The 15813-nt window shown below is 48.2% G+C and overlaps 1 protein-coding gene, 4 long non-coding RNA genes and 4 other non-coding genes across 16 annotated transcripts in view; 3 read left to right on the forward strand and 6 right to left on the reverse strand.

Annotated features, from left to right (window-relative positions):
• Positions 1 to 3704: 3704 nt before the first annotated feature.
• LOC127930289 (uncharacterized) lies at positions 3705 to 4354 on the forward strand. 3 transcript variants are annotated; one of them, XR_008137737.1, is made up of 3 exons: positions 3705 to 3735; positions 3861 to 3980; positions 4015 to 4354. It is a non-coding gene; the product is annotated as an uncharacterized LOC127930289 (long non-coding RNA). The 3 variants fall into 3 exon arrangements; XR_008137738.1 differs by lacking the exon at positions 3705 to 3735 and adding an exon at positions 3756 to 3827; XR_008137736.1 differs by lacking the exon at positions 3705 to 3735 and having other exon boundaries at positions 3841 to 3877; positions 3913 to 3980.
• The window catches only part of LOC127930286 (cytokine-like nuclear factor N-PAC), a 47586-nt gene continuing 35657 nt past the window's right edge, over positions 3885 to 15813 (reverse strand). The window contains 8 exon segments of the mRNA XM_052519842.1: positions 3885 to 4116; positions 7037 to 7161; positions 8329 to 8508; positions 8650 to 8812; positions 9209 to 9310; positions 12262 to 12346; positions 12348 to 12370; positions 12622 to 12721. Coding sequence (XP_052375802.1) covers positions 4042 to 4116; positions 7037 to 7161; positions 8329 to 8508; positions 8650 to 8812; positions 9209 to 9310; positions 12262 to 12346; positions 12348 to 12370; positions 12622 to 12721 — 853 coding nt within the window. The 3' untranslated portion in view covers positions 3885 to 4041.
• On the forward strand, positions 4886 to 6093 carry LOC127930290 (uncharacterized). Of its 4 annotated transcripts, none has more exons than XR_008137742.1 (3): positions 4886 to 5146; positions 5234 to 5523; positions 5640 to 6093. It is a non-coding gene; the product is annotated as an uncharacterized LOC127930290 (long non-coding RNA). The 4 variants fall into 4 exon arrangements; XR_008137739.1 differs by having other exon boundaries at positions 4886 to 5030; XR_008137741.1 differs by having other exon boundaries at positions 4886 to 5030; positions 5234 to 5407.
• Positions 9982 to 11959, reverse strand: LOC127930287 (uncharacterized). 3 transcript variants are annotated; one of them, XR_008137732.1, is made up of 8 exons: positions 11888 to 11959; positions 11420 to 11679; positions 11264 to 11367; positions 11056 to 11211; positions 10900 to 10951; positions 10744 to 10847; positions 10588 to 10691; positions 9982 to 10491 (listed from the first exon to the last, which is right to left on the reverse strand). It is a non-coding gene; the product is annotated as an uncharacterized LOC127930287 (long non-coding RNA). The 3 variants fall into 3 exon arrangements; XR_008137734.1 differs by lacking the exons at positions 10744 to 10847; positions 10900 to 10951; positions 11056 to 11211 and having other exon boundaries at positions 10588 to 10660; positions 11293 to 11367; positions 11888 to 11954; XR_008137733.1 differs by lacking the exons at positions 10744 to 10847; positions 10900 to 10951; positions 11056 to 11211; positions 11264 to 11367 and having other exon boundaries at positions 10588 to 10660; positions 11397 to 11679; positions 11888 to 11946.
• Positions 12742 to 14423, forward strand: LOC127930288 (uncharacterized). The gene is made up of 3 exons (XR_008137735.1): positions 12742 to 12886; positions 13694 to 14066; positions 14129 to 14423. It is a non-coding gene; the product is annotated as an uncharacterized LOC127930288 (long non-coding RNA).
• Positions 14601 to 14684, reverse strand: LOC127930397 (small nucleolar RNA SNORD35). The gene has a single exon (XR_008138057.1). It is a non-coding gene; the product is annotated as a small nucleolar RNA SNORD35 (small nucleolar RNA).
• LOC127930393 (small nucleolar RNA SNORD35) lies at positions 14751 to 14834 on the reverse strand. The gene has a single exon (XR_008138053.1). It is a non-coding gene; the product is annotated as a small nucleolar RNA SNORD35 (small nucleolar RNA).
• LOC127930394 (small nucleolar RNA SNORD35) lies at positions 14976 to 15059 on the reverse strand. Its single transcript, XR_008138054.1, has one exon. It is a non-coding gene; the product is annotated as a small nucleolar RNA SNORD35 (small nucleolar RNA).
• On the reverse strand, positions 15199 to 15282 carry LOC127930399 (small nucleolar RNA SNORD35). The gene has a single exon (XR_008138059.1). It is a non-coding gene; the product is annotated as a small nucleolar RNA SNORD35 (small nucleolar RNA).

Consider the following 15813-nt stretch of genomic DNA (forward strand, 5'->3'; position numbering starts at 1 on the left):
ATAACACACAATTTAAACCAGGAGAGGATTTAATAAACTGCACAAAAAGCCTTGATGTTTCACATAAATATCCCAAATCCATACAGTTTCACCGTCCCTGCACAAAAAAAAGGGCCCAACAGTCATTTCAACATCACCTGTATAAGCCACACAAAGACCATGTTTACAAGAGATTAATTTAAAACAGCAAACACTGAACAGAACAATCTACAGTATTAATAAAGACAGTGTTTCATATGGTACCCTATTCCCTATGTAGTGCACTACTTTAGACCAGGGTCCATAGGGTAGTGCACTACTTTAGACCAGGGTCCATAGGGTAGTGCACTACTTTAGACCAGGGTCCATAGGGTAGTGCACTACTTTAGACCAGGGTCCATAGGGTAGTGCACTACTTTAGACCAGGGTCCATAGGGTAGTGCACTACTATAGACCAGGGTCCATAGGGTAGTGCACTACTATAGACCAGGGTCCATAGGGTAGTGCACTACTTTAGACCAGGGTCCATAGGGTAGTACACTACTATAGACCAGGGGCCATAGGGTAGTGCACTACTTTAGACCAGGGTCCATAGGGTAGTGCACTACTTTAGACCAGGGTCCATAGGGTAGTGCACTACTATAGACCAGGGTCCATAGGGTAGTGCACTACTTTAGACCAGGGTCCATAGGGTAGTGCACTACTTTAGACCAGGGTCCATAGGGTAGTGCACTACTTTAGACCAGGGTCCATAGGGTAGTGCACTACTTTAGACCAGGGTCCATAGGGTAGTGCACTACTTTAGACCAGGGTCCATAGGGTAGTGCACTACTTTAGACCAGGGTCCATAGGGTAGTACACTACTTTAGACCAGAGGCCATAGGGTAGTGTACTACTTTAGACCAGGGGTCTTAGGGTAGTGCACTACTTTAGACCAGGGTCCATAGGGTAGTGCACTACTTTAGACCAGGGTCCATAAGGTAGTGTACTACATTAGACCGCAGCCCATAGGGTAGTGCACTACTTTAGACCAGGGGTCTTAGGGTAGTGCACTACTTTAGACCAGGGTCCATAAGGTAGTGTACTACATTAGACCGCAGCCCATTGGGTAGTGCACTACTCCAGGGTCACTATATAGGGAATATGATGCCATTTGGGACACAGGAGATGATTGACAGTCAGTAGAGGAGTCTAACCAGAAGTAGTTTATATGACCCTTTATTTATAAAGCCTCCACTCAACCAAGACGGGCTATTTACAAGTCATTTGTTAGAATGTTTCCTACTAAAAACATCATTCTTAAATCTTTATAAACTATTTCCATGTTTTAAACAAATTAAAACCTAAAAACATAATTTACATCTTGTTTGGCAAAAAAGGAAAAATCGACTTCTACAAAATGGGATGATCAAGACGTTGCGAAGTGAAAATTATATTTAACCAAAAAAATCTAATGTTTATACATGTTCAATTGTGTTTACAATGAGTTGAATAGTTTCACATTTTTTCAAATCAAAATGAACTAAAACAGAAAAGCCTAAATTCCCCCCACTGCCATTCAGGTAACAATCGCCTGTCTTCTCACGGCCCTGTCAGGTATTCCTTAAGGAGAACGTAAAAGGTTATAGTTTGGGCCTTGAATCTCAGGGAGTGGTTATGAGTCAACTGAAATTCACATTTCGTAGTTAGACGGTTTCCTATATGGTGATTGATCTGGTACTAAATACATCTTTCCTCCTTAGTCTGATCCCAGATCTGTTTGTGGTCTTGGCCAACTTTCCTTGCTGTACTTGTCAAGCCCAACATGTTTGATACGACAGTGAGTGACAAGGAGTTGGTATGACGGCACAAACAGACTGGGAACCAGGCTAAATCTATCCCCCCCCCACTGCAAAGGGGAACTGTTGTGGAGCTATCACCCAAAGTCATCAAGCCAAGCGATCTATAAGTCATGTTAAAATAAAAACAGGTCGCTAAGCAACGTGGTTCCTAAACATACATGTACAATAAAAACAGGTCGCTAAGCAACGTGGTTCCTAAACATACATGTACAATAAAAACAGGTCGCTAAGCAACGTGGTTCCTAAACATACATGTACAATAAAAACAGGTCGCTAAGCAACGTGGTTCCTAAACATACATGTACAATAAAAACAGGTCGCTAAGCAACGTGGTTCCTAAACATACATGTACAATAAAAACAGGTCGCTAAGCAACGTGGTTCCTAAACATACATGTACAATAAAAACAGGTCGCTAAGCAACGTGGTTCCTAAACATACATGTACAATAAAAACAGGTCGCTAAGCAACGTGGTTCATAAACATACATGTACAATAAAAACAGGTCGCTAAGCAACGTGGTTCCTAAACATACATGTACAATAAAAACAGGTCGCTAAGCAACGTGGTTCCTAAACATACATGTACAATAAAAACAGGTCGCTAAGCAACGTGGTTCCTAAACATACATGTTTAGACCAGTAAAAAGTGATCAACTTGCCTGTCGTTAATAATGTTAAGACCACTGCATGGGTTTAAACACCATCACCTTAATGTCCCGGGATTCATCACAAATGGCACCCTATTCCCTATCTAGAGCACTACTTTTGACCAGAGTTCTGGTCTAAAGTAGTTCACTATAAAAGGGGAGTAGGGTGCCATTTGGGATGAACCTCGGTTAGAAGAAGGATGAAGTCATTACTGTATTACAAGGCATCAGAATAACCTTAATTAATATAACCTTAAGGGGGCAGGTTCTCTAACAGGCTAGAACACAACAAAACAAACTGTTCCGATTCAGACAACTACGGAAACAACTCCAGGCCAAACTGCACCAAAAGAGAAGTAGAATAGAGGAGCTTCTAGAGCGTCTAAAAAATAAATAAATACATGTCAGAAGATTTCAAATGGATCCAATGCGAAGGCAATGCAGTGGCAGTATTCCTCTTGGTGCTTTTATCAAGCCTCTACCCTCCTCTTAAAAGATCATATCAACAGCTTTATACGTTTAGATGAAAATCCTGGACATTCTAATTAAAGACGACATTTTCACACACAGAATTAAATAAAAATGCAAAGAAAGAGGTGATAAAGAGAGTGATAAATTAATCCCTGGCCCCGTGCAGCTTCAAAACCCACCCGACAGCAAACAGGCAATGTGTCTCGTTACAAATCACTAGTGACAACATCTTACCGTGGGGTCAGCAATGGAGCCGCTTCCCAAAATCTGTTCCCGAACACCCTGCACAGTGCTTCACCATCAGAAACTTGACCAACACCATCCGACAACATAACAAAGATGTGGGGGAGGAGGGAAGCTACCTTCTGTGGACCATTCTTCTAGAATTATTACAACCCTCAGTCAGTGCAATGTTCCAGGTGGACTAGTTAGAGGTTCCCATCACGTTACCGGGAAAGGAATAGCTGCCTCCCAGATGACATACTATTCCCCGTGTAGGTGCACTACTTCTGACCTGAGCCCTTATGTGCCCTGATTCTGCAGAGTTGGGTATTCAGCTTCATTCACGAGGAAATCGTGGACCCTGGTCAAAAGTAGTGTACTATGTAGGAAACAGGATGGCATTTGGGAAGTACACCAATATCTCTGGTGCCAGAGGCAAAAATAATTAATAAAACGGGAATACAAATGTATAAAAAGATACGTGTGGTCCAGAGGAGAGGAGGACAGGGGGAGAGGGAGAGGACAGGGGAGAGGGAGAGGACAGGGGGAGAGGACAGGTCGGGGGAGAGGACAGGTCAGGGGGGGAGGAGGGGGAGAGGAGGACAGGTCGGGGGAGAGGAGGACAGGTCGGGAGAGAGGAGGACAGGTCGGGGGAGAGGAGGACAGGTCGAGGGAGAGGACAGGTCGGGGAGAGGACAGGTCGGGGGAGAGGACAGGTCGGGGGAGAGGACAGGTCGGGGGGAGAGGACAGGTCGGGGGAGAGGACAGGTCGGGGGAGAGGACAGGTCGGGGGAGAGGACAGGTCGGGGGAGAGGACAGGTCGGGGGAGAGGACAGGTCGGGTGAGAGGACAGGTCGGGGGGGGAGGCTCTTCAGGAGGTTTAGTGAATGTAGGCTCTGTAGACAGCTGACATGTCGTTGTCTGACTGGTCCAGCGCTTTAGCCCTCTTGTAGACCTACAGACAGAGAGAAAACCATGGTAAATATGTATAAAGAAGTAACGTTGTCGTAAAGTGAGACAAAACATACAACTTTATTGTTCACGGAAACAGAATTTGGTCCAAAGAATGTGAGAGGTGTTCCAGAAGAAACCATCTCACTGGATGAGAAAACAGATGGTCTTGTAGCAGGTCTGATTCTGCTCTGGGAAATATGAGGTTTTCATCAGTGTCTGAGTCCCAGGGGCTTCGTGTCCCTCAGCAACTGTATGCCCCCCTCCCAGCGTCTGTACTGCCCCCTCCCAGCGTCTGTACTGCCCCCTCCCAGCGTCTGTACTGCCCCCTCCCAGCGTCTGTACTGCCCCCCTCCCAGCGTCTGTACTGCCCCCTCCCAGCGTCTGTACTGCCCCCCTCCCAGCGTCTGTATTGCCCCCCTCCCAGCGTCTGTACTGCCCCCAAAGAGTGAACAGAGAATCAATACCAGAAGTACTGGATCCCTGACACTCTGGTGTTCCCACAGCGCCAGGTCAGGAACCCGTGTTCCCACAGCGCCAGGTCAGGAACCCGTGTTCCCACAGCGCCAGGTCAGGAACCCGTGTTCCCACAGCGCCAGGTCAGGAACCCGTGTTCCCACAGCGCCAGGTCAGGAACCCGTGTTCCCACAGCGCCAGGTCAGGAACCCGTGTTCCCACAGCGCCAGGTCAGGAACCCGTGTTCCCACAGCGCCAGGTCAGGAACCCGTGTTCCCACAGCGCCAGGTTAGGAACCCGTGTTCCCACAGCGCCAGGTTAGGAACCCGCGTTCCCACAGCGACAGGTTAGGAACCCGCGTTCCCACAGCGACAGGTTAGGAACCCGCGTTCCCACAGCGACAGGTTAGGAACCCGCGTTCCCACAGCGACAGGTTAGGAACCCGCGTTCCCACAGCGACAGGTTAGGAACCCGTGTTCCCACAGCGACAGGTTAGGAACCCGTGTTCCCACAGCGACAGGTCAGGAACCCGTGTTCCCACAGCGACAGGTTAGGAACCCGTGTTCCCACAGCGACAGGTTAGGAACCCGTGTTCCCACAGCGACAGGTTAGGAACCCGTGTTCCCACAGCGCCAGGTTAGGAACCCGCGTTCCCACAGCGCCAGGTTAGGAACCCGCGTTCCCACAGCGACAGGTTAGGAACCCGCGTTCCCACAGCGACAGGTTAGGAACCCGCGTTCCCACAGCGACAGGTTAGGAACCCGCGTTCCCACAGCGACAGGTCAGGAACCCGCGTTCCCACAGCGACAGGTCAGGAACCCGTGTTCCCACAGCGACAGGTCAGGAACCCGTGTTCCCACAGCGCCAGGTTAGGAACCCGTGTTCCCACAGCGACAGGTTAGGAACCCGTGTTCCCACAGCGACAGGTCAGGAACCCGTGTTCCCACAGCGACAGGTTAGGAACCCGTGTTCCCACAGCGACAGGTTAGGAACCCGTGTTCCCACAGCGACAGGTTAGGAACCCGTGTTCCCACAGCGACAGGTTAGGAACCCGTGTTCCCACAGCGACAGGTTATTATATATCAGTTAGTAATGTTGACATATGTTCACCATATGCAGGTTAACAATATGGGTAAAATGTCTATGTGGACATTTATTCCATCTGAAGCAGCGAACACGGAACCCGAACCGGCTGCCCGTGCGCCAGCAGGCATACGTTTATTATGTCCCCCTACACCAAACCTGATCACAACACGCAGGTTCAAATATCAAAAAAAACTCTGAAGCAATGACATTAATTTGGGGACAGGTCGAAAAGCATTCAACATGTATGGCTATTTAGCGAGATGCGAGACGCAGGACTGCCTCCCCCATCTCCTCATTGGTTTATAGCTAAACAGGACAAATTAGCTAGCAACAGCAAGCTAACTAAACAGGACAAATTAGCTAGCAACAGCAAGCTAACTAAACAGGACAAATTAGCTAGCAACAGCAAGCTAACTAAACAGGACAAATTAGCTAGCAACAGCAAGCTAACTAAACAGGACAAATTAGCTAGCAACAGCAAGCTAACTAAACAGGACAAATTAGCTAGCAACAGCAAGCTAACTAAACAGGACAAATTAGCTAGCAACAGCAAGCTAACTAAACAGGACAAATTAGCTAGCAACAGCAAGCTAACTAAACAGGACAAATTAGCTAGCAACAGCAAGCTAACTAAACAGGACAAATTAGCTAGCAACAGCAAGCTAACTAAACAGGACAAATTAGCTAGCAACAGCAAGCTAACTAAACAGGACAAATTAGCTAGCAACAGCAAGCTAACTAAACAGGACAAATTAGCTAGCAACAGCAAGCTAACTAAACAGGACAAATTAGCTAGCAACAGCAAGCTAACTAAACAGCACAAATTAGCTAGCAACAGCAAGCTAGCTAAATAGCACAAATTAGCTAGCAACAGCAATCTAGCTAAATAGGACAAATTAGTTAGCAACAGCAATCTAGCTAAATAGGACCAATTAGCTAGCAACAGCAATCTAGCTAAATAGGACAAATTAGCTAGCAACAGCAAGCTAGCTAAATAGGACAAATTAGCTAGCAACATCAAGCTAACTAGCTAAATAGCCATACATGTTTAATGCTTTCGACCTGTCCCCAAATGTCATTGGTCCAGAGTTTGTTTTGATATTTTAACCTGCATGTCGTGATCGCGTTTGGTGTAGGGGGACAAATTAAATGTTTGCACGCTGGCACACGGACGCAGCCGGTTTGGGTTCGGTGTTAGCCCTTGGCATCGCAGACGCTTGTTGACGGACGCGAGCAGTGTGGGTGCAATAATTGAATAACATGGATTTGAAAACGTATCTTGCGACGCTCGCGTGTCCGGTCCGCATCTAAGATCTACCCCCAATACCATTTGAAATCTCATTGGCGGCCATTTTGTGTGTGTCAATCCAACAACGTCTTACCTCATTGGCTGCTGCAGCCATAGGAGTCGGGTGATTGGCTGTGTCGCCCATGGAGATGGCTAGCCTCAGATCCTTCTGAATGTGTTTCAAATAGTAGTCTGGTTTGAAGTTGCCCTGTAGGATATCTGGAGAGATCGGGGGGGGGGGGGCTCATCATTACCAGTGGAGATGTAATGAAACAAATGAACCATGTTGAATAGTTTAAATCATAGACGAGGAAGGTATTACAACATGTAACGATCAGGGGAACTTCTGTAATAGTCAATACTGGGACATCTTTTACTAAACGAGTGAATCTTTTAGGGGTAACACTGGCCCCAAACAGGACACGTTTTCACTAGGCAAGTCAGTTAAGAACAGAGTCTTATTTTCAATGACGGCCTACCCCTCCCCCTCCCCTAACCCGGACGACCCCTCCCCTAACCCGGACGACCCCTCCCCTAACCCGGACGGCCCCTCCCCTAACCCGGACGACCCCTCCCCTAACCCGGACGACCCCTCCCCTAACCCGGACGACCCTGGGCCAATTCTGCCCCACCCTATGGGACTCTCAATCACGGCAGTTGTGATACAGCCCAGGATTGAACCATGGTCTGTAGTGAAGCCTCTAGCACATTGCTTGTGCAAGTGTTGAATTCACTATGCTCATAGTTTCCAATTTGCCACTGGTCTAAAGTAGGGCACTATATAGGGAATAGGGCTCTGGTCCAAAGTAGCGCCCTTAGTTTCTGACTCGGCAGCGCCCTTAGTTTCTGACTCGGCAGCGCCTTAGTTTCTGACTCGGCAGCGCCCTTAGTTTCTGACTCGGCAGCGCCCTTAGTTTCTGACTCGGCAGCGCCCTTAGTTTCTGACTCGGCAGCGCCCTTAGTTTCTGACTCGGCAGCGCCTTTAGTTTCTGACTCGGCAGCGCCTTTAGTTTCTGACTCGGCAGCGCCTTTAGTTTCTGACTCTTTAGGCAGCGCCTTTAGTTTCTGACTCGGCAGCGCCTTTAGTTTCTGACTCGGCAGCGCCTTTAGTTTCTGACTCAGCAGCGCCTTTAGTTTCTGACTCAGCAGCGCCTTTAGTTTCTGACTCAGCAGTGCCTTTAGTTTCTGACTCAGCAGTGCCTTTAGTTTCTGACTCAGCAGTGCCTTTAGTTTCTGACTCAGCAGTGCCTTTAGTTTCTGACTCAGCAGTGCCTTTAGTTTCTGACTCAGCAGTGCCTTTAGTTTCTGACTCAGCAGTGCCTTTAGTTTCTGACTCAGCAGTGCCTTTAGTTTCTGACTCAGCAGTGCCTTTAGTTTCTGACTCACTCTGGCATTTTTGGTCCACGAAGGTGCTGGCCATCTGACCCTGAGACAGGATGTCCAGGAAGGTATGCTGTGATTGGCCTGTGGCCTGGGCTAGGGTCAGCCCCTCGGCGATGGTTGCCATGAAGCTTCCCTGTACCATGTTGAGGATCAGCATCATCCTCGCTGCGTTACCCACCTCACCTGATCTCACACACACACACACACACACACACACACACACACACACACACACACACACACACGTTAGCCTGCTTCACCAGATAACACGCAGGAAATTGGATAGCCCTGGGATAAGACACTCGTAAAACTCAAACCATCTACCTAGGAAGAATGAGGTCTTGCCCATGGCCTGGAAACAGGAGCTGCAGTCTTCATAGACCGTCCTGTCTCCGGCCGCTAGGATGACCAGCATGCCCTCGTTAGATACCTGCTGGCTCCCAGCAACAGGAGCCTCCAGGAAGCGGCCGCCCCGCGACGATATCACCTGATGACAGTCAGACAGGAGCCAATCAGACAGTGGTGTGGCAGTAGAGGAGCCAATGAGAGAGCATAGGATAAGACGATTGATGATGTAATGACAGTACCCAATGGGAGAGTGATGATGACCTAGCGACAGTGGGAGTAGCATACACCTGGAATCACAAGCTCTGTGTGTGTATACCTGCGAGAGCTCTGTGTGTGTGTGTGTGTGTGTGTGTGTGTGTGTGTGTATACCTGTGAGAGCTCTGTGTGTGTGTATACCTGTGAGAGCTCTGTGTGTGTGTATACCTGTGAGAGCTCTGTGTGTGTGTGTATACCTGTGAGAGCTCTGTGTGTGTGTATACCTGTGAGAGCTCTGTGTGTGTGTGTATACCTGTGAGAGCTCTGTGTGTGTGTATACCTGTGAGAGCTCTGTGATGGTCTCTGGATCCACGGTAGACATCTCTACGTAACATTTCCCTGGCCTGATGCCCTGGAGCACTCCACTGGGACCCAGCACCAACTGGCAAAGAGAGAGAACGAGAGAGGAGAGAGAGGATAGAGAGAGAGAACGAGAGAGGAGAGAGAGAGAACGAGAGAGGAGAGAGAACGAGAGAGGAGAGAGAACGAGAGAACGAGAGGAGAGAGAACGAGAGGAGAGAGAGAGAGAGAACGAGAGAACGAGAGAACGAGAGGAGAGAGAACGAGAGAACGAGAGAGAGAGAGAGAGAGAGAGAGAGAGAGAGAGAGAGAGAGAGAGAGAGAACGAGAGGAGAGAGAGAGAACGAGAGGAGAGAGAGAGAGAACGAGAGGAGAGAGAGAGAGAGAGAAGAGAGAGAGAGAGAACGAGAGAGAGAGAGAGAGAGAGAGAACGAGAGAAGAGAGAGAGAGAGAGAGAGAGAGAGAGAGAGGAGAGAGAGAGAGAGAGAGAGAGAGAGAGAGAGAGAGGAGAGAGAGAGAGAGAGAGAGAGAGAGAGGAGAGAGAGAGAGGAGAGAGAGAGAGGAGAGAGAGAGAGAGAGAGAGAGAGGAGAGAGAGAGAGAGAGAGAGAGAGAGGAGAGAGAGAGAGGAGAGAACGAGAGAGAGAGAGAACGAGAGAGAGAGAGAACGAGAGGAGAGAGAGAACGAGAGAGAGACGAGAGGAGAGAGAACGAGAGGAGAGAGAACGAGAGGAGAGAGAACAGAGAGAGAGAGAGAACGAGAGGAGAGAGAACGAGAGGAGAGAGAACGAGAGGAGAGAGAACGAGAGGAGAGAGAACGAGAGGAGAGAGAACGAGAGGAGAGAGAGAACGAGAGGAGAGAGAGAACGAGAGGAGAGAGAGAACGAGAGGAGAGAGAGAACGAGAGGAGAGAGAGAACGAGAGGAGAGAGAGAACGAGAGGAGAGAGAGAACGAGAGGAGAGAGAGAACGAGAGGAGAGAGAGAACGAGAGGAGAGAGAGAACGAGAGGAGAGAGAGAACGAGAGGAGAGAGAGAACGAGAGGAGAGAGAGAACGAGAGGAGAGAGAGAGAGAGAGAACGAGAGGAGAGAGAGAGAGAGAAGAGAGGAGAGTGGGGGGAGAGAGAGAGGAGTATTAACAGTCATACGTTGTGAGAAATTAGTCACTGCAGTCAGAACTAAAAGGCATTACAATACTGATCACACCAAGCTCACTACCATCAGCAACATGGCAGCCTGTCTGTTTAGAAGATCTCACTCTTTCACCTGGCTGGAAATCTGGCCTGACTACAAACATCTCACTCTTTCACCTGCCTGGAAATCTGGCCTGACTACAAACATACAAACATCTCACTCTCTCACCTGCCTAGAAATCTGGCCTGACTACACACATACAAACATCTCACTCTCTCACCTGCCTGGAAATCTGGCCTGACTACACACATACAAACATCTCACTCTCTCACCTGCCTAGAAATCTGGCCTGACTACAAACATACAAACATCTCACTCTTTCACCTGCCTAGAAATCTGGCCTGACTACAAACATACAAACATCTCACTCTCTCACCTGCCTAGAAATCTGGCCTGACTACACACATACAAACATCTCACTCTCTCACCTGCCTAGAAATCTGGCCTGACTACAAACATACAAACATCTCACTCTCTCACCTGCCTGGAAATCTGGCCTGACTACAAACATACAAACATCTCACTCTCTCACCTGCCTAGAAATCTGGCCTGACTACAAACATACAAACATCTCACTCTCTCACCTGCCTAGAAATCTGGCCTGACTACACACATACAAACATCTCACTCTCTCACCTGCCTAGAAATCTGGCCTGACTACACACATACAAACATCTCACTCTCTCACCTGCCTAGAAATCTGGCCTGACTACAAACATACAAACATCTCACTCTCTCACCTGCCTAGAAATCTGGCCTGACTACACACATACAAACATCTCACTCTCTCACCTGCCTAGAAATCTGGCCTGACTACAAACATACAAACATCTCACTCTCTCACCTGCCTGGAAATCTGGCCTGACTACAAACATACAAACATCTCACTCTGTCACCTGCCTAGAAATCTGGCCTGACTACACACATACAAACATCTCACTCTGTCACCTGCCTAGAAATCTGGCCTGACTACAAACATACAAACATCTCACTCTGTCACCTGCCTAGAAATCTGGCCTGACTACACACATACAAACATCTCACTCTGTCACCTGCCTAGAAATCTGGCCTGACTACACACATACAAACATCTCACTCTGTCACCTGCCTAGAAATCTGGCCTGACTACACACGTACAAACATCTCACTCTGTCACCTGCCTAGAAATCTGGCCTGACTACAAACATACAAACATCTCACTCTCTCACCTGCCTAGAAATCTGGCCTGACTACACACATACAAACATCTCACTCTCTCACCTGCCTGGAAATCTGGCCTGACTACACACATACAAACATCTCACTCTCTCACCTGCCTGGAAATCTGGCCTGACTACACACATACAAACATCTCACTCTCTCACCTGCCTGGAAATCTGGCCTGACTACACACATACAAACATCTCACTCTCTCACCTGCCTGGAAATCTGGCCTGACTACACACATACAAACATCTCACTCTCTCACCTGCCTAGAAATCTGGCCTGACTACACACATACAAACATCTCACTCTCTCACCTGCCTGGAAATCTGGCCTGACTACACACATACAAACATCTCACTCTCTCACCTGCCTGGAAATCTGGCCTGACTACACACATACAAACATCTCACTCTCTCACCTGCCTAGAAATCTGGCCTGACTACACACATACAAACATCTCACTCTCTCACCTGCCTAGAAATCTGGCCTGACTACACACATACAAACATCTCACTCTCTCACCTGCCTAGAAATCTGGCCTGACTACAAACATCTCACTCTCTCACCTGCCTAGAAATCTGGCCTGACTACACACATACAAACATCGTCTGTTGAGATGTTTCCTTAGTTACTTACATCCCTGGCAGCCTTGGGGTCTGAGACGCAGGAGAAGGTGATGTCACACATGGAGACCACCTCCGCTGGGGTCCGCCTAACCTGGCCCCTCCTGGATGAACAGGTCACACTGCAGCGGGAAGACAACAGGAACAAGGCAGGAAGTGAGCTCACAGGAAGTGATGTCACAACAGGAAGTGAGGTAAAAATCAGCACCAAACCCAAACGGTGTTACTTTACATTATAAATAAATGATTTTTTTTTTGCATAAAATAAAATACTGTACCAAATAACTGTGGTTTAAATAATAATAGTTTTTGACGGAATCACAGGAGTAAATTCTGTATCGTATTTTCTCACATGTTGGTTGTCTTGTGGTACCTTTTCTACTGTGCGATTCCACACTGTGACGACGTGGCCCATCTTTAACAGGTTGGACACGATTCCGCTACCCATAAGCCCCAACCCCAGGAACCCTATCCTGTAAAGGAAAGACACATGTTTACATTTTTAATCCTTTTCTTAATGGACAAAAAAAAAAAACTGGGGCCAGGATTCAGTCATAGAGCTGGTCTAGGATCAGGTCCCACCTGTCCATGTAATCTAATAGGACCAGTATTCAGTCATAGAGCTGGTCTAGGATCAGGTCCCCCTGTCCATGTAATCTAATAGGACCAGTATTCAGTCATAGAGCTGATCTAGGATCAGGTCCCCCTGTCCATGTAATCTAATAGGACCAGTATTCAGTCATAGAGCTGGTCTAGGATCAGGTCTCCCTGTCCATGTAATCTAATAGGACCAGTATTCAGTCATAGAGCTGGTCTAGGATCAGGTCCCCCTGTCCATGTAATCTAATAGGACCAGTATTCAGTCATAGAGCTGGTCTAGGATCAGGTCCCCCTGTCCATGTAATCTAATAGGACCAGTATTCAGTCATAGAGCTGGTCTAGGATCAGGCCTCCCTGTCCATGTAATCTAATAGGACCAGTATTCAGTCATAGAGCTGGTCTAGGATCAGGTCCCCCTGTCCATGTAATCTAATAGGACCAGTATTCAGTCATAGAGCTGGTCTAGGATCAGGTCCCCCTGTCCATGTAATCTAATAGGACCAGTATTCAGTCATAGAGCTGGTCTAGGATCAGGTCCCCCTGTCCATGTAATCTAATAGGACCAGTATTCAGTCATAGAGCTGGTCTAGGATCAGGTCCCCCTGTCCATGTAATCTAATAGGACCAGTATTCAGTCATAGAGCTGGTCTAGGATCAGGTCCCCCTGTCCATGTAATCTAATAGGACCAGTATTCAGTCAGAGAGCTGGTCTAGGATCAGGTCCCCCTGTCCATGTAATCTAATAGGACCAGTATTCAGTCATAGAGCTGGTCTAGGATCAGGTCCCCTCTGTCCATGTAATCTAATAGGACCAGTATTCAGTCATAGAGCTGGTCTAGGATCAGGTCCCCCTGTCCATGTAATCTAATAGGACCAGTATTCAGTCATAGAGCTGGTCTAGGATCAGGTCCCCCTGTCCATGTAATCTAATAGGACCAGTATTCAGTCATAGAGCTGGTCTAGGATCAGGTCCCCCTGTCCATGTAATCTAATAGGACCAGTATTCAGTCATAGAGCTGGTCTAGGATCAGGTCCCCCTGTCCATGTAATCTAATAGGACCAGTATTCAGTCATAGAGCTGGTCTAGGATCAGGTCCCCCCTGTCCATGTAATCTAATAGGACCAGTATTCAGTCATAGAGCTGGTCTAGGATCAGGTCCCCCTGTCCATGTAATCTAATAGGACCAGTATTCAGTCATAGAGCTGATCTAGGATCAGGTCCCCCTGTCCATGTAATCTAATAGGACCAGTATTCAGTCATAGAGCTGGTCTAGGATCAGGTCCCTCTGTCCATGTAATCTAATAGGACCAGTATTCAGTCATAGAGCTGGTCTAGGATCAGGTCCCCCTGTCCATGTAATCTAATAGGACCAGTATTCAGTCATAGAGCGGGTCTAGGATAATATAATAATATAATATATAATAATATATGCCATTTATCAGACGCTTTTATCCAAAGCGACTTACAGTCATGTGTGCATACATTCTACGTATGGGTGGTCCCGGGGATTGAACCCACTACCCTGGCGTTACAAGCACCATGCTCTACCAACTGAGCTACAGAAGGACCATAAGGATCAGGTCCCCCCTGTCCATGTAATCTAATAGGACCAGTATACAGTCATAGAGCTGGTCTAGGATCAGGTCATGTATAAGGGAAATCTGAGGCCCTATCAGCACAGTGTGTAAATACAGATCCTGGTCCACTATATGGGTGCAGCAGGTGACCAACACGTCACTCCGTCAGCAAGTTACACTGCAGCAGAGTTGACTAGCGGACGTTTCGTCAACGCCACAACGGCTTGGAAGACCACCGTGAGGAAAACATCACTTGCAGCAGAGTTGACTAGGGGACGTTTCGTCAACGCCACAACGGCTTGGAAGACCACCGTGAGGAAAACATCACTTGCAGCAGAGTTGACTAGCGGACGTTTCGTCAACGCCACAACGGCTTGGAAGACCACCGTGAGGAAAACATCACTTGCAGCAGAGTTGACTAGCGGACGTTTGGTCAACGCCACAACGGCTTGGAAGACCACCGTGAGGGAAACATCACTTGCAGCAGAGTTGACTAGGGACGTTTCGTCCAACGCCACAACGGCTTGGAAGACCACCGTGAGGAAAACATCACTTGCAGCAGAGTTGACTAGCGGACGTTTCGTCAACGCCACAACGGCTTGGAAGACCACCGTGAGGAAAACATCACTTGCAGCAGAGTTGACTAGCGGACGTTTCGTCAACGCCACAACGGCTTGGAAGACCACCGTGAGGAAAACATCACTTGCAGCAGAGTTGACTAGCGGACGTTTCGTCAACGCCACAACGGCTGGAAGACCACCGTGAGAAAACATCACTTGCAGCAGAGTTGACTAGGGGACGTTTCGTCAACGCCACAACGGCTTGGAAGACCACCGTGAGGAAAACATCACTTGCAGCAGAGTTGACTAGCGGACGTTTCGTCAACGCCACAACGGCTTGGAAGACCACCGTGAGGAAAACATCACTTGCAGCAGAGTTGACTAGCGGACGTTTCGTCAACGCCACAACGGCTTGGAAGACCACCGTGAGGAAAACATCACTTGCAGCAGAGTTGACTAGGGGACGTTTCGTCAACGCCACAACGGCTTGGAAGACCACCGTGAGGAAAACATCACTTGCAGCAGAGTTGACTAGCGGACGTTTCGTCAACGCCACAACGGCTTGGAAGACCACCGTGAGGAAAACATCACTTGCAGCAGAGTTGACTAGCGGACGTTTCGTCAACGCCACAACGGCTTGGAAGACCACCGTGAGGAAAACATCACTTGCAGCAGAGTTGACTAGCGGACGTTTCGTCAACGCCACAACGGCTTGGAAGACCACCGTGAGGAAAACATCACTTGCAGCAGAGTTGACTAGGGGACGTTTCGTCAACGCCACAACGGCTTGGAAGACCACCGTGAGGAAAACATCACTTGCAGCAGAG

The sequence above is a fragment of the Oncorhynchus keta genome, chromosome 5, assembly GCF_023373465.1.
Source record: "Oncorhynchus keta strain PuntledgeMale-10-30-2019 chromosome 5, Oket_V2, whole genome shotgun sequence".
Classification (NCBI taxonomy): Eukaryota; Metazoa; Chordata; class Actinopteri; order Salmoniformes; family Salmonidae; genus Oncorhynchus; species Oncorhynchus keta.